This window comes from Scyliorhinus canicula, chromosome 3, assembly GCF_902713615.1.
Source record: "Scyliorhinus canicula chromosome 3, sScyCan1.1, whole genome shotgun sequence".
NCBI lineage: Eukaryota > Metazoa > Chordata > Chondrichthyes > Carcharhiniformes > Scyliorhinidae > Scyliorhinus > Scyliorhinus canicula.
The window spans coordinates 48,598,844-48,620,172 of record NC_052148.1 but is presented as its reverse complement, the minus strand read 5'-3'; the positions used below and the strand labels follow the sequence as shown (position 1 = coordinate 48,620,172).

General features: G+C 43.8%; 1 protein-coding gene across 4 annotated transcripts in view; it reads left to right on the top strand.

Annotated features, from left to right (window-relative positions):
- Nucleotides 1–21,329, top strand: part of myo5b (myosin VB) — a 299,598-nt gene that overhangs the window by 137,679 nt on the left and 140,590 nt on the right. For all 4 annotated transcript variants that reach the window (XM_038790508.1, XM_038790510.1, XM_038790509.1 and 1 more), the window contains exons 6-9: nt 2,283–2,426; nt 4,326–4,407; nt 19,949–20,056; nt 20,654–20,763. In XM_038790508.1, the coding sequence (XP_038646436.1) occupies nt 2,283–2,426; nt 4,326–4,407; nt 19,949–20,056; nt 20,654–20,763 (444 nt within the window). The remainder of the gene's footprint in view (nt 1–2,282; nt 2,427–4,325; nt 4,408–19,948; nt 20,057–20,653; nt 20,764–21,329) is intronic.

The window sequence follows — 21,329 nt, the reverse complement described above, 5'->3', positions numbered from 1 at the left end:
TGCAATCCCCAACCTCCCTTTCCTCTCCAAAGCCCTTGAATGTATTGTCGCTTCCCAAATCCATTTTCATCTATCCTAGAGCTCCATGATTGAAGCCCTCCAATTAGGTTTCCACCCTGTGTTATTGGGCCAGGGTTTAGAGAATCCCAAAGTGTATCATGGAGTTCACCTGACCCACAACTTTTAATAGATTGTGGAGCACACGGCTCACACTACAGGTGTGGTACAGTTGTGTTTGGAGCTGTGGTTTTTAAAATATAACAATGTTCATTCTATGAACTCAAGTTAACCTTTTTAAAACAAACAGTGAATATCTTAGCAACCAGTAAACCAAATGCACCCCCCAAAGAATTCAACACTAAGTAACCTGGATGCTGTCCTTTTACACCCAAAACACTTAACAAAACTTCAAACAGGAGCACATTAGGCACAGTTGCAGAAATCAACAGCAGTGCAGCTCACTGAAAAACACAGACACATCCAAGCATTTCTCAAACTGAAACTAAAAAGCAGAAGTAGAGCTCAGCTCCACCCACATTCTGACATCACACCAGTAACAAGAGCAGCTCCATTTCTTAAACACCCATTTCTTAAAGGGTACTCTCACATGGCACCTGCCACTGTACTGAAGCAGCTCTTACTGTAGCAAGGTGTGACTGTATCAAGGTGAGCTTTTGCTCCTCAACCTGTCTGCAGCCTTTGGCACTGGTGACCATACCATTCTCCTCCGATGTCTCTCCACTGTCATCCAGGGGGTGGGACTGCTGTCACATGGTTCCATTCCAATCTATCTAATCATAGCCAGAAAATCACTTGCAATGGCTTCTCTTCTTGTTCCAGTAATGTTACCTCTGGTGTCCCCAAAGATCAATGATGAATTCTTGGCTCTTTCCTAATTCTGATCTGTTGCCTCTTGGCAACAGTGATATCACCTGAAGGCATGGTGTTAGTTTTCACACAAGCTCTGACAACACCCAACTCTACATCATAACCACCTTCCTCAATTCCCCCACTATTCCTAAATTATCAGATTTCTTATCTGGCATCTGGTACTGGATGACCAGAAATTCCCCCCAATTAAATATTAGAAAGCCTGAAGCTAATGTTTTCAATCTGCGTTCCAAACTCTATTCCCTAACTATCAACTTGATCCCACTCCCTGGCAACAGTCTGAGATTGTCAGTTGTTCGCAGATGGTGAAGGAGGAAACTAGACACCAATTTTTTTCATAATACTAAATGTGTTTACAGATGCAGCATTAAAAATATTTGCCTCCTCCCTATCAATCTCCAGTCTCCCAGAAGTCTTTTTTGAAGTCTTTTTTAAAAATATGTGACCATAATACATAAGCGATCAATAATGAAAATAATAATCCTCTCTACCTGTTTATCCTCCTGTATATCCTTGACCTTATTATACATTTAAAGCACCATTAACAGTTTGTGTCACATTTTATCCTGGGATGATCTTCTGGACTCTTGGTTGTGCCAAATCTAAGACCACCTGTTTCTACCTCTGTAACATTGCTTGACTTTGCCTCTGTCTCCACTCATCTGCTGTTGAAATCTTCATCCATGCCTTTGTTATCTCTAGCCTTGGTTATTCCAATGCACTCCTGGCAGGATTCCGATATTCTACCCTCCATAAATGTGTGGTCATTAAAATTGTGCTGCACTTGTCTTAACTCATACAAAGTCCCATTCCTCTATCATCTGTGTTCGCTGACCTACGTTGGCTCCCACTCATTCACTGAATTTTAATTTTACGATTCTCAGCTTGATTTTCAAATCCTTCCTTGGCCCGGCCTCTCCCTATCCCTGTAATCACTTCCAACCCTCTTGAGACATTAGCTCTCCTTTAATTCTGGCTCTTGTGCATTCCTAATTATAATTGCTCCGCCATTGGTGGCTCGGCCCTAAGCTCTGGAATTCCCTCTTTCTTCCTCTTTACCTCACTTTCTTCTTTTAAAAAAGACTACCTCCTTTGATGAAGCTTTGGGTCAGCAGATCTAATATCTTCCTATGTGTCATACTTTGTTTTTATAATGCTCCTGTGAAGGACCTTGGGATATCACATTCAAAGTGCTATGGATATAAGTTGTTGTTGCTCCTCCAATGTGATCTTGGGCAATAAAGTGGGTTGGTCTGCAGAACGGACATGCAGCTCTACTGCACCTCTGGGAACATGGTTGATTCTGCAGAATGCTGAGCTTATTACCGTGGCTAGTTTCAGACATCCTGACCAGGTTATAATAATTATGTGTTTTCTTTGTTTCTAAACAGGCCATTGGTAATGCTAAAACAACAAGGAATGATAACAGCAGCCGCTTTGGGAAATACATCCAAATTGGTTTTGACCGGCAATATTATATAATTGGTGCCAATATGCGGACTTATCTACTGGAAAAGTCCAGAGTGGTGTTCCAGGTTAGTACAGATGTTTGCAGTAGAATTTACTGGGTCAACCACATCATAACGGATCAACTTTTGATTATTCTCTTTAAAACAAGAGAGAATGGAACAACTGTTGGCCCTCCCTTTCCTCTAACTTTTATAACCAGCCAGGAAGCTGGAAACCCAACTGCTTAGCCTTCCCTAGCTCTAGATTAAGGATTGATCAGCTGATCTCCAAATCAACTGGCTGCCGCCTTTCAGAAAGTGGGCTTTGCTGACGTAATTGAAACTACTCAAATTTATTGCATGCATATACGAGAATGCACAAATCATAACGTGTTGAATTATAATCCACATTCCCAAAAACTCAATTTAGCTTAACATATTTATGTATAAACTACTTGAAATTCTCCCTTGGTTAAATGATCTAAAATCCCAAGGCTTCATATTTAATAAAGTATGCCAGTAACACTCGGATTAGGTTCCCTCCCCTACTTTTTTCCTTTTTTTTCTGTCCTGCATCTTTGTCTGCTTTATCTTGCTTCTGTGTATTGAGGAAGAGCCAAACAGAAACATGTTTTAGCCACACTGATAGTGAGAGTGCAATTACCCAACAAAGTAGAGGTAATAGTCATTTCGCTCTTGCTGCCTGTCATATGGGATTTATTTCCGATGTATGAAACTGACACATTTTCACCGTGTAGCAAAGCAGGCTATTACCCTTCTATTAGTGCATTGGGCCATTTGGAATGATGACTATAATTATTAATCTGTCTCATGACAACTTTGGTAAGCATTCATCATCTCGACCACCAATTAGTGTACCATTATTATTCCATGTAGCTTGCCTGGTATATTTTAACCAGTGTAATTATTGGTCTGAAATGATTGCAATCCTTTTTACAAAAAAACACTGATTAATGGGTGACTCTGCTTGTATGATTGAGAATTGCTGGTACCAATTAATTTCTATTGATATTGGAACAACGTATTTCTTTTCAAGCTGCCTAACTACAGTGGGATGATGCTGCGGCACAAAGCGGTAAAGTGTGGGTACATGTCTAGAATCACTCATGAGTAAATTTTCAGATTCAATTAGAATTTGGGTTGAAATGGAAATTGGCGTACTTTGTGCAGTTTTGGTCTCCGTATTTAAGGAACGATACACATGCTCTGGAGGTGGTGCAGCGAAGGTTCGTTAGATTGATTTTTATGATTAGATTGATGAAAGGGTTGTCCTATAATGTGAGGCTGAGTAAATTGGACCTATACTCTCTGGAGTTTAGAAGAATTAAAACTGATCTCATTGTTACTTCTAAGATTCGGAAGGGACTTTGTAAAGTAGACACTGAGGGGTTGTTTTCCCCTGGTTGGGGTATCTTGAACACAGCCTGATTCAGTAGCATTTTAATTAATCTTCTAAACACTCAAAAGCACTTGATATCTAATGAATTAAATTTTACAATCACTTTACAGTCTTATTTTACTTTTACCATCACCAATATTAGTCAATTGAATAGGATCTACTGTAACCAATTTTATGATTTTAAAACTGCTTTGTTATGCCCTTCGAGAGGACAGCATTCCAGCAAATACTGGAAAATAGTTTTGAGTTTTAACAATCCTCAAATTGATGCCTTCATAAAAAGAAAAGCGAACCCATTGCAGCCTAGTTATGAAGCGCCTTGAAACCCCAACATCACTCAGAGAGTGAAGGGCAGAGCTCAACTGAGTTTTGATCACAGGTATGGCTTTGTGGGGAATAGTTCAAATACTTCCAGATAAACAAGAAGAAAACCCATTGGAGGGAAATGCTGCCCTGGGTAATTCTGATCTTATCTTCCCTGTGAAGCATGGGAATGGGAGAAAAGAAACATTTTAAGAAGGGAGATTCTAACCAACAAAAACCATTTGTGTTTTTGTCTTCATCAGGCAGAAGATGAACGCAACTACCACATTTTCTACCAGCTGTGCGCCTCGGCCAATCGACCTGATTTCAAAGAACTGAACCTAAGTAAGTTTGCTTGTCCAACTCGTGTTATACTAATGCAAAAAGATGCAAACTCACGGTGCACTTGCCATTTGAATTTAATCTCAGCAAAGCCACTGTCCAGCGAACTTTCCCGCCATCATACTGGTTATTAGAAATCAAAATGTTAGTCTGGGAAGATGTTTATTGGCTGCTGATGATTCATGATGTCTTGCCAACGTATTTTGTCTTGGTTGTTTTTCCTCTATTTTTTTTTAATTTAGAGGACCCAATTCTCTTTTTTTCCCCAATTAAGGGGTAATTTAGCGTGGCCGATCCACCTAGCCTGCACATCTTTGGGTTGTGGGGGCGAGACCCACGCAGACACTGGGAGAATGTGCAAACTCCACACGGACAGTGACCCGGGGCCGGGATCAAACCTGGATCCTTGGCGGCGTGAAGCAGCAGTGCTAACCACAGTGCCACCCTTTCCTGAATAAAATAAAGAAACATCACATTGTAGCATGATCTGGGAATTATCCCAAGTGCTTTGCAGCTAATTCATGGAGTGCTGTCATTGTTCTTGTGCAATACACCGGACGGTTTGTATACAACAAGGTCCCATAAACACCAGTTAAACATTTTTCTTGGTGTCGTTGGTTGAGGGGTTAACAACGAATAGGGCATCCACAGGATCCCCTGCATTTATTCAAATAGTGCTGTAAAATCTTTTACGTGTTCACTTTACAGGTACCTTAAACTATCTTATTTAGTTTAAAAATAGAGAAACCCGGAGGTGTTTATGCACAAGTTTTGAACTGGCAGGATGGGGTTAATAAAATTATTAATAAAACATGGGATCCAGGACTTTATAAATAGAGGTATAGAGTATAAAAGCCAAGAAGTCCTTCCACAGTTGGAAGATGTGTATGTGAGGTGATTGACCATGTAAAATTTTCCCTTAATGTCTAAAAATGTGCAGGTTGAATGAGGTTATGTGGATAGGGCAGGGGGTGCTCTTTCAGAGGGTTGGTGGCGACTCGATGGGCCGAATGGTTTCCTTCTGCATTTCTATGTTTCAATAATTCTAAGTCATGCCAGATCTGTATAAAACACTAGTTTGATCCCAGCTGGAGCATTAGGTCCAATTCTGGGCACCACATATTAAGATAGGCATGAAGACTTCAAAAACATTACAGAAGAGATTTGCTAGAACAGTTCCGGGAATGATGGATTACAGTTACATAGATAGTCTGGAGAAGCTGGGATTGTTTTCGTCAGAGGACAATAAGGGGAAATTTAATAGCAGTGTTTAAAATCATGAAGGTTTTGAGGTCTAAAAAAGGAGCCGTTTCCAGTGGCTGAAGGGCCAACAACAGAGGGCACCAATTTAAGATGATTGACAGAAAAAAAGAGAGGCAAAATAAACAAAAATCTTTATTGCACAGCCAGTGTTTAGGATTTGGAATGCAGTGGCTGATTGTGTAGTGGATACAAATTCAATAGTAGCCTTTAGAGGAGAATTGAATAAGTACTTGAAAATAAATTGCAGTGATATGTGGAATGATTGAAGGGTTGCGAGTAACTGGATTGCTTTTTGAAAGAACCAAAGCTGATTTGATCTGTTCAATTCTCTGATTCTATAATAGGAATGAAATTTGACTTTGGTAGCACAAAATGAGCTCTAGTGAATTGGCAGCTATTCTGAGAATAGAAGATACAATTGATGTGATGTTCCACATGTTGATAAAATCGTACATAGATACAGACGCAAGTGTGATTATTTTGAATTGATTTTGTTTACCCAGTGGACAGATGAAACTAGATTGAAGGAAGTACAGTGTCAGCTGTGTCTCTTCTGGGTGCCATTCTCTCCTCTGAGTTGCAAAGTTGTAGGTTCAATTCCCACTTGAGCACAAGTCTAAACTGACAGTCCAGACTGACTGAGGGAGTGTTGCATGGTCAGAGGTACCAGCTTTGGTATTAGACGTTACACCAACACTCGGGTAAACATACAAGGTGGTGCCATTTCTAAGCAAGTTATTTATCCCCAGTATTCTGGACAATATTTATCCCTCTTCACTCTAAACAGATTATTTGGTCATTTTTGCAATATTGTTTGTGGAACCTTCCTGTGAGCAATTTGGCAACTGCACTTCCTGTGCTATAGCAGTGACTGGACTAAGATATTTCGGTGGCCACCTGATGCTGTGCAAGGCACAATATGGAGGTCAATAACCTGTTCAACAATGCTTGGTTTGGGTTCTGCCACTCAGAACCAGACCCCATTACAGCTGCTTCAACAATGATCCATCATAAGCCAGGAGTGGGAATGTTTGTTAATGAGTGCACAGTGTTTAGTACCATACACAGTTCCACAGATACTGAAGGAGTCTGTATCTGAATGCAGCAAAATATGGACAACATTTAGGTTTGGGCCGATAAGTAGAAGGAAAAGTGCACTCAATGGAAGTGCTAGGAAATGGCCATCTCCTACAAGAGAGTGTCTAACAACCTCCATTTGACATTTAGAGGCATTGCTAGCATTGACGTCCAACGCCGCCATCTCTATATCATTAAAGTCCCTATCATCAACATCCTGAGGATTACTATTGACCAGGGACATAATTGAACCAGCCATTTTGACACACAACAGCAGTTCAGAGGTGGGGGGGGGGGGGGGGTGGATTAAATTTTTTTTTTTGAGTACCCAATTCATTTTTTCCAATTAAGGGGCAGTTTAGCGTGGCCAATCCACCTACCCTGCACATCTTTGGGTTGTGGGGGCGAAACCCACATAGACACTGGGAGAATGAGCAAACTTCACACGGACAGTGACCCAGAGCCAGGATCGAACATGGGACCTCGGTGCCGTGAGGCAGCAATGCTGGCCACCATGCTGCCCCAGGGGGTGGAATTTAATGAAGCCCACTGAGTAGGAGATGTGGTTCGCAAGTTGGCATAATTAGGTGGGAAGCTATGTTTCAATTTTCTGATGGGGAGTTGAGATACAGCAGTAAAGACAGCAGTGTCTTTGTGGGGAGGTGGCGAAAATTATCCTGGCCTGTTTTGGCTTCCTACTTGTAATACGTTTGCATGCAATGAATACGTATTCACATGAAACAGTTTTGTGATTTAGTGATACCTTCACGATAAAGTCAGTGGCGCATGCGGATTGCGTGGCACCTGCTTCACAATCATTTCAAGGTGGCATGCACCAATTGGCTTTGTGCAATTGTGATTAAGGCAAGTGGTTGACCATGTCTAATCCTGTGGCAAAAGGGTAGGGTGGAGAGAGGGTGGTGTTCAGGTGCAGGAGTGTGAGGGAGGGTGGACAGAGTGGGGTGTTCGGGTGAAGGGATGTGTGGAGGAGGTGCCTAGCATCTTGGGTGTGTTGGGAATAGGGGTAGACATGGATGAGTCGAGCAGGGACCTTAAGAGGGGGTGGCGCTGTCAATGATAGGGTCCTGAGGGTTTGATTCTGGATACTGGAGGGAATGGCTTTGGGTGACCGTGATGGACATTCTCTGGAGCGGTGGGGTCCTGAGGACACAAGTCTACTGGGGGTCTCTTGCAGTCATGCAGGGAAATGCCCACGGCCTTGCCTACTGGAACTATTGGGGTCAGAGTTGATGGGAAAGCGAAAAACGCTGCCAACCCTTGGGGTGTTGTATGAGTCCTTCCTGTTTATTTCCTTTGTTCCCATTCATTATTGATCTGTGGGGCTATTATTGGGATGTGCCTTTAAGCAAAAGACTCAAAGGTGTAACAGTCTTCTTGCCTGTGTTCCCAAGTTTTGTATTTTGGAGAGAGGAAGCCAGACTCCTTGGCACCGAGTGGATCTTAGGAACCTGATTTGGAGGAAGTCGGTTTGAATGATTAACTGGAAACTGGTGGGTTGGCCAGGACAGGCCTGACGATGGTTACTGATTTTGGTCATGGTCATGTCTTGCTGTACTCTTGTGTAGAGATTTCTTGGAAAGACTGTTTGGAGAGCGAGAAAGAGAGCGACCCTTTCAGAAATAGGCTGCAGATCCTTCTGTCTTGATCAGACTGCAAAGTACTACAGCCAAAATTGCTTGCTACTGACCTGGCTCCTCCCGTTAATTACATTATCTCTATCCCAACCATGTCCCATGACAGACTTACCCAAGTTCAAACACAAATGGGAATGATCGAACGAGAAAAGAGTCCATTCTGGGCAGGAATAGTGGGGTCATTCCCAGTGCTCCAAGCACCCGGTACGACCCTGCTATCTAACGGCACTCTTTCTATGTGTCCCAGAAGGGAACGCCCGCCCTTGATCACGTTCAGGATCTCTTCCTGCACTGAGGGGCTCTGTTCACCGGCGATCTGCAGTGCAGGAAGAGATCCAATCTCTCTATCCTCCCCAGTGTACTAAATCACCTAAAGGGAGTCCTCGATGTGGGGAGAGGGCTGCACCACACCTTGCATGGGGAAGGCTTGATCCTCGGTGTGGGAAAAATGCTAGCCTGACACCTTGACACCCTGGCTATACACCTGTCAACCTGAAGTGCCCGGTGGGCACCCTAGCAGTGCCCAGGTGCCGTCTTGCCCTAAGGCCGACCACCAGGGGGCATCTGATTGTCTGGGAGACCCCCACCAGGTACCATTCTGCCTGATCCCCATTTGTGCGGCCCAGTAGAGAACGGCACCCGGCTGAGGTCTCTTCAGCGAGGTTGGTAGATCCCGGGTGGAAGTTCGATCCGACAGCAGCACGGCTAAGTGGGTTCCTAAACTCACTTAGCCCTGCAATGGGAGGAACCAGATCGCCATGCCTCGCAAGGTCTGGTTAGATCTTGTGAGGCGTAACCGCTCTTAGGAATCCTGGGGGAGGCCTCTCCTGGAATCTACCAAATGCGCCTGGCCCTGGCTCCGGTGGCAGACGGCCAGTAGGTCGCGCCCAATGTTTCAAATTATGTTCTCTCCAGGGAATCTCCAGCAATCATAACAAAGTTCCAATAGATATCTCTTTGTAAACAAATAAATGGTTAAAATGAATCATGACCTCACCTTTTATGCCCTCTTAATTGCAGCTTTAGCAGTCATGGAATCTGAAGACATTAATCTAGGTTCTTTAATAATACTACAACGGATATATAATAATACAATCTATATTTAAAAATTCCTTTTTTATGGCATTTATGGTGTGCCATGGACTCCTTCATACACCATGGGCAAGATTCTCCGCCCCCCACGCCGGGTGGGAGAACAGTGGGAGGGCCTCCCGATATTTTTCACGCGCTCCCGGTATTCTCTCCTCCCCCCCCCCCACTCCACGAATCGCTGCTCACCGTTTTTTACGGCGAGTGGCCGGACCTTTGCGTCCGTTTCAACACGGCAGCAAACGCACCTGCTTGCTGCCGTCGTGAAACGGGCGCAAGATGCCCGTTTGGGGCATCTGGGGGCCCGATTGGCATGGCAGTACCACGGCCGTGCCAAGGGGGGCATAGGCCCGCGATCGGTGCCCACCGATCACGGGCCACGCGTCCGTAATGGACGCACTCTTTTCCCTCCGCCGCCCCGCAAGATCAAGCCACCACGTCTTGCGGCCCCGTGCTGACGTCATCGGCCGCGTCAGCCGGCGTGACGCTTGGCGTGCGGCCTTGACGACTGTTGTCAAGGCCGTGACGCACGGGGCCGCGCTCCTAGCCCCGCCCGGGGGGGGAGAATCGGCCCCGGAAGTGGGCGTGAAGGCTGCTGTGGGTCACGGCCTGTTCCACGGCAGCCTTTACGATTCTCCGCATTTGCAGAGAATCTTTCCCCATGTAAAGCTGTGCAGAATCCCTGGCATTGCCAATGTATTTACCCCCTCTGCTGCATATCCATCTGGCTTCTTGTAGCTGCCACCTTTCATCAACTTGGGGCTCAACTTGGGGTCAATCAAGGTGTCATTCAAGCTGTTCACAACAGTTACACAAATAGATCATAAATTTGAACTCCGTACTTTATTTTTTAAAAGTATGTACACATGTTTGTTTATAAGCTGCAGTACAAGTGAGAAATATATATAACTAATTGCTCCAGTGTGAGTGGTTTGTATGACTTATGTACTTGATGCCTGACAATTATAGGAAAAAAAATACTTTAAAGGATATTCATGAAACTGCGGTCCACATTTGCGGATTAAAAAGGTTTGCCAAAACGATTAGGTAAACCTTATCCAACACAATAGATCTTCACTACACAAACATGTGCTGCCATTAATGATGTTTGTCCCTTCTCAAATTAACTCTCTCTTTGATGAACTTGGTTGCGTTTTAGTGTCTTGTAATGTAATTATGAAGGTTATTTGAGGGAAGATCTGAGAACAATTACAAGGAAAGTCTCCGTTACATATTGGAGTATTAACATATATCAGTGTAGTGAATACAAACATTAAACTCTTGGAAAGCTATCTGGTTATTAAAATGGTGCAATTTCATTGCAGGACAGTGGCATAGTACTGATGTTACTGACCTGTAATCCAGAGGCCTGTCGCGTTTAGGTCCAATTAATTTTTAAATCTGGAATAAAAAGCTTGCCTCAGTCATGGTGACCACGGAGTTACTGGATTGCTGGAAAAAACCATTTGGTTCACTAAGGTCCTTTTGGGAAGGAAATGTGCCGAAGGGCAGGGGTTTCTGTGCAACCCACCTCATGTTTCGTGGCGGCAGAGTCAGTGCAACATTGGCTGGCGGTGGGATCTTCTGCCTAGAATACACCCCTTACCGTTGGGAAACCTCCGGTAGGGGTATGCTGTCGCCTTGGCTGGAAGGTGCCACTGGTGTACAGGTTGGCATTGCTAGGGGGTGGTACCGAGGCAGTGCCGGGGATGAGGCAATGCCAGGGGTGAGGCCAGGGGCAGGGCCTCTAGGGCACCTCATTTGGTGGGGGGAGGGCGGGGAGGTTTTCACTGAGAATAGGGGGATTCCCTGATGCCATCGAAGATGGAGGGGGGGGGTCGTCGGGTCGGTTCGGATCACCTTGATGCCTGCCTGGTGTGGGGTGGGGTGACCAGACCGTTGAGTGGTGGTGGTGGTGGTTGGGGGGGGGGGGGGGGGGGGGGGGACCTTCGCTCTCTGCATTCGAGGGTTGGTGCCTTCCCCTTGTCTGTCAAGGATCCCGATGTCTCGAGAGCCTTTAACTGCACTTGCCGATTGGGTCACCCTTTACAAAGGATGCCCAGATCTCTGTGTAGCCAGGCTTGCTGGCTCTATCAGGCTCTGCCCAGCCACTGTTATGGCACAAACAATCCAGATGTATATTGCTTGCAGTTGATCAGACATTTCTGATCGATCCAGTGAGAATGCCAGACAGATTCTTTGCGTTCCTGGGATTTAATTGTACATTGTCCTCATTGTTTAATTATATGAATCCTAGGATTTATATATAAATGCTTTTTCATTCTCCTTTTTTATCACCTGGTGTTGAAATCAGTACCTATAGTGAATCATCTCTTTGGAACACCTTTGTTGGCCTCCTTCCTAATCTGCAAAAATCTATATATTAATCTCCTGCTTTACAAAGAAAATGCACCCCTTTCCTCTCGATTTAAATTGCCGGCAGCCCCTCAGTGCCTCACCTTTGCCACTTTTGTACCATCCCAAAGGCAATGTTTGATTATCCAGGTTTATTTTTCTTGCCAAGTTGCGTGGGAGAACTGGATGCTTTGTAAAGGGGAGAACCATTTTTGACCAGCTGCTCAGTGCTAGAGGGGGGAAGGATGACAACTAACAATGAGAACAACGTAATTCACTTTAGTGTAGCATATAAGTTATATTAGAAATGCCTGAATTGTGCAATTTGACCAAAGCCCAAGTGATAAGACTGTATCATGAATCTCTCAAAAAACGGAAGCGTATGAATCCAAGGAAGTGATTGTAACAATGATGTTTTGGAATGCTGACTGACTATTTAAGTATGATGGTCAGTGCTCAATGTAAAAAAAACAAGAGGTATTTTGAAAAGGGAAACAAAAATGGGTAGTAGGTTTTTGCAACTGAATTACAATGGGAAGCTAAAGGAATATAATTTATTCTCATTAGAAAAAAAGCTTAAAGAGAAAGCATAATTGTGATTTGTAAAATATGAAGAATTGGGCAAAGGGTGAGAGTGGGCCAGATGCATGGACGGTTCCTTCCACAGTGTTATTTTCCTGTTGAGGCCTGCCCATGTAATGCACCAGTTTTTTGGTTAGAAGTACTAACGGGTTTATCGTATCACTTTGAGGCATATGACAGTAGCCAATGTCCACTTTCCCTCTAATTTTCTTTGATTCCTGTGACATTTGGAAAAGGTGCAAAGGAGATTTACCAGGATGTTGCCTGGAATGGAGAGTAGATCTTACAACGAAAGGTTGAGGGTGCTAGGCCTTTCTCATTAGAACGGAGAAGGATGAGGGGCGACTTCATAGAGGTTTATAAGATGATCAGGGGAATAGATAAAGTAGACAGTCAGAGACTTTTTCCCTGGGTGGAACAAACCATTACAAGGGGACATAAATTTAAGGTAAATGGTGGAAGATACGGGGGGGATGTCAGAGGTAAGTTCTTTACCCAGAGAGTAGTGGGGGCACGGAATGCACTGCCTGTCGAAGTAGTTGAGTCGGAAACTTTAGGGACCTTCAAGTGGCTATTGGATACGTACATGGATTATGGTAGAATAATGGAGTGTAGATTAATTTCTTCTTAAGGGCAGCACGGTAGCATTGTGGATAGCACAATTGCTTCACAGCTCCAGGGTCCCAGGTTTGATTTTGGCTTGGGTCACTGTCTGTGCGGAGTCTGCACATCCTCCCTGTGTGTGCGCGTGGGTTTCCTCCGGGTGCTCCGGTTTCCTCCCACAGTCCAAAGATGTGCAGGTTGGGTGGATTGGCCATGATAAATTGCCCTTAGTGCCCAAAATTCTATGATCTATGATTAATCTAGGACAAAGGTTCGGTGCAACATCGTGAACCGAAGGGCCTGTTCTGTGCTGTATTTCTCTATGTTCTATGTTCTAATTTTCCACTGGGCCTCTTTTTCTGTATCTTCCTCGACGGCGTGGCTGTGATTTGAAGCCCTGCCAACATCGATCATTCTTACTTCGGTCAAATTCGTTGGAACTAATATACTAAGTGATTCCGTCTTTCTGTAAGTGCACTAATTTGTGACATTTATGGATTTCAGCCAAGTGATGTGTGGGCTCCAGAGATTGATCTATCACATGAGGCAAATCTCAAATAATACCATGGACAGATGTCTGCATTCTCTGATTGGCAATGAAAACTACATTGACTATATTCTCATTAGCACTGCACACTAAATTATTAATGTGATTATATGTAGTTATATTATGGTTTGAATCTTTGATGTTCTGAGCACTGAAAGCTCTCCAGTTCACTCATTTGTTGGGAAATTTAATTCCCAGCCCTGCACTTCAAAGAATCACTCACAGGATTGCAGATCTGTGATCAAGTTTGTTTATTCTTTCATGGGATGTGGGCGTCGTAGGCAAGGCCAGCATTTGTTGCCCATCCCTAATTACCCTTTAGCTGAGTGGCATTTTAAGAGTCAACTACATTGCTGGAGTCACGTGTAGGCCAGACCAGGTAAGCACGGCAGATTTCGTTTTGGGAAGGACGTTAGTGAATCAGATGAGTTTATATGGCATCGGCAATGGTTTTGTGGCTATCGTTAGACTTTCAATTCCAGATTGTTTTTTAATTATTGAATTCAAATTTCGCCATCTGCCGCGTCAGGATTCGAACCTGTATCTCCAGAGCATTACTCTGGGTCTCTGGATTACTAGTCCAGTGACAATACCACTACACCACCGCCTAGAAACCTAGAGGATTCATCTGATGTATGTAATCAAATAAGATCTGATTCAAAAACATAGAACTTGGGACATGAATGAGCCAATCAGATCATCAAATCCTCTCTTTAATTTGATCATATTACGTGGAATTTAATGCTCACCCACAAAGTGAGTTTGGAGGCAAGTGGCATTTTATTGGGTGGGAGATTGGAAGGAGGCAGCCCTATCACCTTCCTGCCTCTACCCCAACTAGGTCCATGGTGGAAAGTCGTATGGACGGCCTTGCTCCCTGGCTACCAACTAAGGCCCTTAAGTGGGCTGCTCATCTCCATTTAAGGGCCTTATTCCACTGCCGATATCATCCTGTTGAGGGTGTAGGTGGACTTCCAACAAGGATGGGGCAGGTCCCTTATTCCAGAGCTAACTCCGTGCCTGTTGGAGGAGACTGTGATTGGGAAGGGGGAAGAGTCAGCTGAGAGCCAGCCATCTACCCATGCTGCCAACCTGCCACCACTCACCTGAGCCTGAGTCCCTCAGCAATCCTAGGTCTGGGGTGGATATAATACCAGCAACAGCCACTACCTCTTCAGTGGCAATGCTAATCTGTTGGCTGCAAGGGCAGGGGGTGGCTCTCAGCAACCCCCACCCCCACCCTTCCTGATGTGAGGTGCCTAGATGAGGCACTGAATATCTTCAAATGATTTGATCCCTGCCCCCCAGGAACCCCCAAGCAAAGGGTTTGCTTTTTTGGGCTTCCCACATTAATTGCCCACTTAAATTGGCTGCAGGGCAGGGCCTTCCTGCCATGGCCTTAATCAGGGCACTGATCAATCCCTGGTTAATTTCTGTAATGTACTACTTTAATATGGGGACAGGTTTCAGCCAAATGATATGTGGGCTCCTGAGATTCATCTCACACATGAGACAAATCTCAAATAATGAAGATCCTGCCTTCTCAACCTTGTCCCTCGCCTGAGGTGTGGTGATCCTCAGGTTAAATCGCCACCAGTCAGCTCTCCCCCTTCAAAGGGGAAAGCAACCTTTGGTCATCTGGGACTATGGCAACTTTCATTTTCTACTCCAGTTGTCCCAGATACACTCTAGTAACTCATTTTTCAGGCTAGCTTTGTTGATTTCATTTGTCCAATATACATGTAGATCGATCATTTTTGAATCAATGATCTGATGAAGGGTCATCGACCTGAATCATTAATTCTGTTTCTCTTCACAAATGCTCCCTGACTTACCTACAGAGCATTTGCAACATTTTCTGAGTCCGTTCAAAACATTCTAAGAAGTTTTAATTAAATTCTTTGCAATAATGTTTCTAGTGCATTGCAAAAATGTGATTGCTTAATACTTCAAACACATCGTGAAAAAATATGCTGATGTACTTGTAAAAAGGGCATGCTGGTAAACATATCATATTTCATTGTAAATCACATGTTGCTGTCTATCACATAGTCTGCCACCACTTATTTGAAAGGATACTTTTGACCTTCGATACTCTTTGTAAGACAAGTAAAAAGATAACAATGGGAATAAATTTTGACCACGATTTAACATGCAAAATACGGTGTACCATTTGGGTGCGTATAGTGGGCGCCTGCAGCGCCGAGAATGACCCTGCCATCAATGGAACTTTTTTCTGGCCTTGGTTGGGAATGTCCCGCCGAGGCCGCACTTGTGTCATTTTGCCAGTGCAGGAAGAGATCGGAACGCCACTTTTACACGCTGGTCCGATCTCTCGCCACCCCATGGACACACACCCTGGCCTCGGGCTCCACCCCCCCCCCCCCACTAGTGCCCCAACCTCCCTCTTAGGGGGTACGTGAACTCCCCCCTCACCCAACCTCTTAAGGGTAGGGCACCCCTAGGCAAGGCACCCCCGGGCTTGATCCCTGGCACCCTAGCACCGACGATCTGACAGTGCCTGGGTGGCAGTGTCAGGGTGCCGGGGGGGGGGGGCAGCGAGTGCCAGGGTCCCACCCTGTGGAGAGCCCGACCTCCCGGGGTCTCCAATGGCCTGGGAGACCATTCCCAGGTGCCATTATGCCTGGTCCATGTTTGTGTGCACTAGTGCTAAATGGCACCATGTTGTCTGTCAGCAGGAGACTCACTTGCGGGGAAGGGACCAGACTAGGTTGTGGAAGGGGTTGGTGAGTCAAGTATTTTGTTTTTTGATGGTAGGCCTGGGGGGTAGCGATTCTGATTAATAAAAGGGTTCAATTTTCGCCTGCTAAGATCTTCGTGCATTCTCATGATAGACATGTGATTGCGAGTGGGTCCTTGGTGGGCACGTTGGTGCTCCTGGTTAATGTCTATGCACCAAATTGGGATGATACAGGTTTTGTTAACAAGTTGTTCACCTCCACTTCTGACTTAGACTCGCATCAACTAATCGTGGGGGGAGGGGTGGAGATTATAGGTCCAAGTCGGTGGCTCAATTTAAGGATGACAAAGGTGTTGTGGGCTTTTATGGTGGGGAGGGTTGATCCGAGATGTTTGTTTCCCCCCCCCCCCCCCCCCCCCCCCCACCCCACCGAGTGAGGCAGGGTATTCTGCCAATGTGATTTTGGACCATTTAATGGATTTAGCCCTAGAATCAGGTCCGTCTCAATGCTGCACGCCATAGAGGTGGCTACGGCACTGTTGGAAGGCAAGGGATTTTGCGCGTATGTCCGCCGCCATTGGGGAGCATTTCAAATTTATTAAAAGTGAGTTTATCTCACCTACGCTGTGGGGAAGCCCTTAAGGTGGTCAATAGTAGGAGATAGTTTCCTACAAAGCACACGTGGAAAGGACTGAAGGGGTGCTGCAGCAGAGGCTGGTGGACTCCATCCTTGAGGTGGACCGTCAGTACTCATTTGCCCCTACCCTGGAGTTATGCAAGTCGGAAAAAGCTACAGACACTGTTTGATTTAAGATGGACCATTTAACCACCATAGGTGGTTAAGGGCCTTCACATACTGGCCAACATCTTGACAAAGAATCTCATCGGAAATGCTTAGCATGATGTAGGGATCTTACTTCATATTGTTTGCTTTTTGGAACAGAAAATCTAGGCTGACACTCCAGTAGTACTGAGGGAGTGCTGCAATGGTCGAGGTGTCGTTTTGTGGGTAAAACATTCAACTAAGACCCCATCTGCTCTTTCAGGTAGATGTGAAAGATCCCATGACATATTTCAATGGAAGGGTAGCGGAGCTATCCCCAATGACCTGGTAAATGTTTGTCCCTCAATCGACATCACTAAAACTGCTGATCTGGTTATTATTACATTGCTATTTGACAGAATGGGCGGTGCACAAACGGTCTGTCACATTTTCTACTTTACAGCAGTGACTGTACTTCAGAAGTACTTCATTTGATGTAAAGCCAGGAATTTAGGGATGTCCTGTGGTCATGGAATGTGCTGAATAATGCTAGTTTTTCTTTATTTCTTCTTTCTTTAAAACTGACAAGTTTTATCTGACATCTGTGACTGTAAATTTAAACAGTGTTGACACATCAATCTTGACAGCAGTGTCGTTTTTGTAATCCTTCTGACATTATTGTTGATTGACCAGGCTAAATTGCCCTTAGTGTCCTAAAAAAAATAATGTTAATGGGGGTTGTTGGGTTACTGGTATAGGGTGGATACGTGGGCTTGAGTAGGGTGATCATTGCTCGGCACAACATTGAGGGCCGAAGGGCCTGTTCTGTGCTGTACTGTTCTAAAATTATGAATGAACTGCCGGATACAGACTGCTCTTTATTTCACAATGCTAGTAGTTATAGAATCCATTGTATTATCGCCTTTTACTCAATCTCTTTGTCACAGGGTCGGATACCCTATTTGATCCACATTGACGCTTGATCCATTGGCACCTTCTCCCTCTTGTGTTTAAATTAGTTCACTGATATGCTCCTCTCAAACTCTCTATGATCTTCTCCAATCTTCCAGCTTTCCAAAAACTCTGAACCCCCACCCCAAGCACTACTGATATCTGAGCCTTCAGCCATCTGGACCCTAAGTTTTTAAATTCCCTCCGTAGACTTCCCGACACACCTTTCCTTCTTTAAGATGTTCCTTTAAAACTTAACTCTATTACCAATATTTTGGTCACCTGTCTTAACGTTTGCTTCATTCTCTCGTGTCACAATTTGTTTGATAACGCTCCAGTCTCAGGAAGTCTTACTGGTGTAAATGCAAGTTGTTGCTGCTTTGGTTAATAATTCAATGAACATTGATCATTAACAGATGTCTCAAGTTGCACTTGAATTTCAAAATCTGATCAGTTTCATAATCTGGGCTTCTTTTGTAGGCTTCAGTTTCCTATTTGCTGCTGCATTACTATACATGTCGTGGGAAACAGGAAATCTGTGAGAAATCAAACTTTTTGACATCATAGACTGGGTTCATAAGGATTTATGAAAAGGAACTATTCAATCTATTTAAACATTCAACCCTGTTTGTGTTGGTCTGTTTTTGATATTTGTACTGCAGTGTACCTTCCTGATTTTGCGTGTTGTATGTAATTTTTCTCAGGACATTCGGGAAGCCCTTACAGCATCCCTGAATTGCATCAGTTCCTCACTGCCCTTTCCATCAGTTCATCCACTAATATTTTACTGCCAGACTTAAAATTCAGGCCGTATGGGTGGAGGTTATGCTAAACTAGAAGCGGGGGTTGTTCTCCTTGTGCAGGAAAGGTTATGGGATTTAAGAGGGATATTCAAAATTGTGAAATGTTTTGATTGAGTACGTAAGTGAAACTGTTTCCAGTGGGAGAAAATTCGGTGGCCGTAACGTAGATTTAAGGAGTGTTGACGAAAGAATTAGAGACGCCATGTAAGAAAGCATTTTTGCACAACTTTGTTGATATGAATGGCAGACTGCCTCAAAGCCATGTGGAAGTAGATGGAATATTAAATTTCAAAAGGAGCTTAGATTAAATACCTGAAGGGGAACAATTTGCAGGGCTTTTGGAAAGAGTAGGAATGGGACTAAGTTATCGGTCTTTCAAAGAACTGCAAAACACTCTGTTGTATCACTCTTACGTGGTGTTGTGGTATTTTTCTCATGATTGCATTGAGGAGAGGATGTGGTGGGCACTGAACATGCTCTACTACAAGTGACTTGACTTGATTTAAGGTTCATTCTTTCACTTTAACTCTTTTATCCCCTGTCAGCAGGAATAACAAAGGAATGTACAAAGGAAGAACCTTGGTGGTGATTAGGATATGTGGGGTGATGGGGTGGGGAAGATCCAAATTTTAACATTTCAATCAGATGTGGGCTGACTCATGGACTCCCTGTCCTTTCTCCGATCTTCCTGTTTTAACTTGAATTTTCAGCATTTATGCTGAGTGTTTTAATCTGGAATCTCATTCTCTGTGGCAATTAATCAGAAATCACCAAGGGAAGGGTATCTAAATAATTGCACAATCTTGATTACAGTGAAACCATACATAATATGGGTGGGCTGTAACTAATTTGAACAAATTGACTGAGGTGGGTGTTGTAATTTTATGTAAAATATATCAGAATACTAATTGTAATCTAGAATCATTGTAAAATTGCAATAAAAATTCCATCCTCTTAGACTTTAAATTCTGTCTTAAACATGCAAATTAACTCAGTTGCCGTGACCTTTTTATTTTCCAGCAGTAAAATGTTATCTTGATGAACTTGCAATGATGCAGCACAACAACATTATCTTCCAGAATAGAACAACAATGTACACTCCTGAGCTGCTGTAAATCTGTAATTATAAATAACTGGAATTTTGCTGTCTTTCAGGCAGTGCAGAAGACTATTTTTATACCACGCATGGTGGTGACACTCTGATAGAGGGAGTTAATGATGCTGAAGATTTTGAGAAGACATGGAATGCCTTCACACTTCTTGGTAAGGGCAAAGGTCTGGGATTTCAAATGATGAATTCAATTCCATTATGTCTCTAAAGGGCTTGTTCTTGATGTAACTTTAAAGTGGTGATGCTTTCATGAAAGTGTGTGTTGATGGTTGGTGCGTGAGAATTGATCTTGGTATTCTTAGGTCAAGGAGGGCAAAATATCAGGTAGAATGTCCACTTGCAGTCGCCGTCCAGGCAAGGACATGATCAGGCTTAAATGCAATTTATATCATGGCTGAAAGGCTTGGCTGCATTTGCTTGTTTGCAAGTGAGGAATGGTTACTTGAGTGAGGATTGCAAGCATCTGGGGGACCAAAACTCTATAAACCAAAGTTAATGCCATGGCAGGAGAAATAATGAATGAAAGTGTATTTATTAAAAGTTGGAAGATTTAATTCATGAGAGTAGTTGGGTTTAACATCTTTGTGTTTGGAATTTCATGTGGAAAATGTTAGTTGAGGAAACAGTCGTCACCAGATATTGTTTTGACTTCAGAACACAGTTTAAAGGAATTGTGTTTGGAGTTGCTATCTAAAGACTTTTGTACACTTGCGACTGAAGCTGGTAAAAATTCTTTTTTTTTTCTTCAGGTGTAAAGGATGCACATCAGATGAACATTTACAAAGTAATAGCTTCAATTCTCCACCTGGGAAATGTGGAAATCGTATCTGAACGAGATGCAGACACTTGCTGCATTGCTGTAAGTCAGACACAGAGCATTTGCTCCAATTAAAACTTACTCAAAAGGGTTTGGTTAGTGGCTGCACCACAGACATTAATGCTTCATCAGTGTAAAACTAATAATGAACAGTAGGGCAATGTACAAAATGGATGTAATCTAATCTCATGAGCACGTGATATGCTGCCAAACCAAACTTGACCAATTTCTATCCATTGCATGAACTTTGACATTATATTATGAGCTTTGAATTAGCCCCTCGCTGTGTGCATTTTCCTTCTACATTGTGAGGTAGATTAACCAAAAAGCAGGTGTGCAATGGGGAATCGCAAGGTTGATAGACCAGGTCCTGCATCCATTTCATACATGGCTGCAACAGCGTTCCTCTTCGTTTAGTGATGTGAAGGAAATTCGTACCTTAGCCCCATTTCAGGCAACACGTGGTTGAGAAGTATTCAGCTATGATATGGCTCATTAGTTGTCATTTCTCTCAATCTGAAGCCCTTCCTGGGTGCAAGGATGTGATCGTGTTTGATGCTCAAATAATTTAATGTGTAAAGCCCTTGCTTGATATTGGAAGTTGCAGC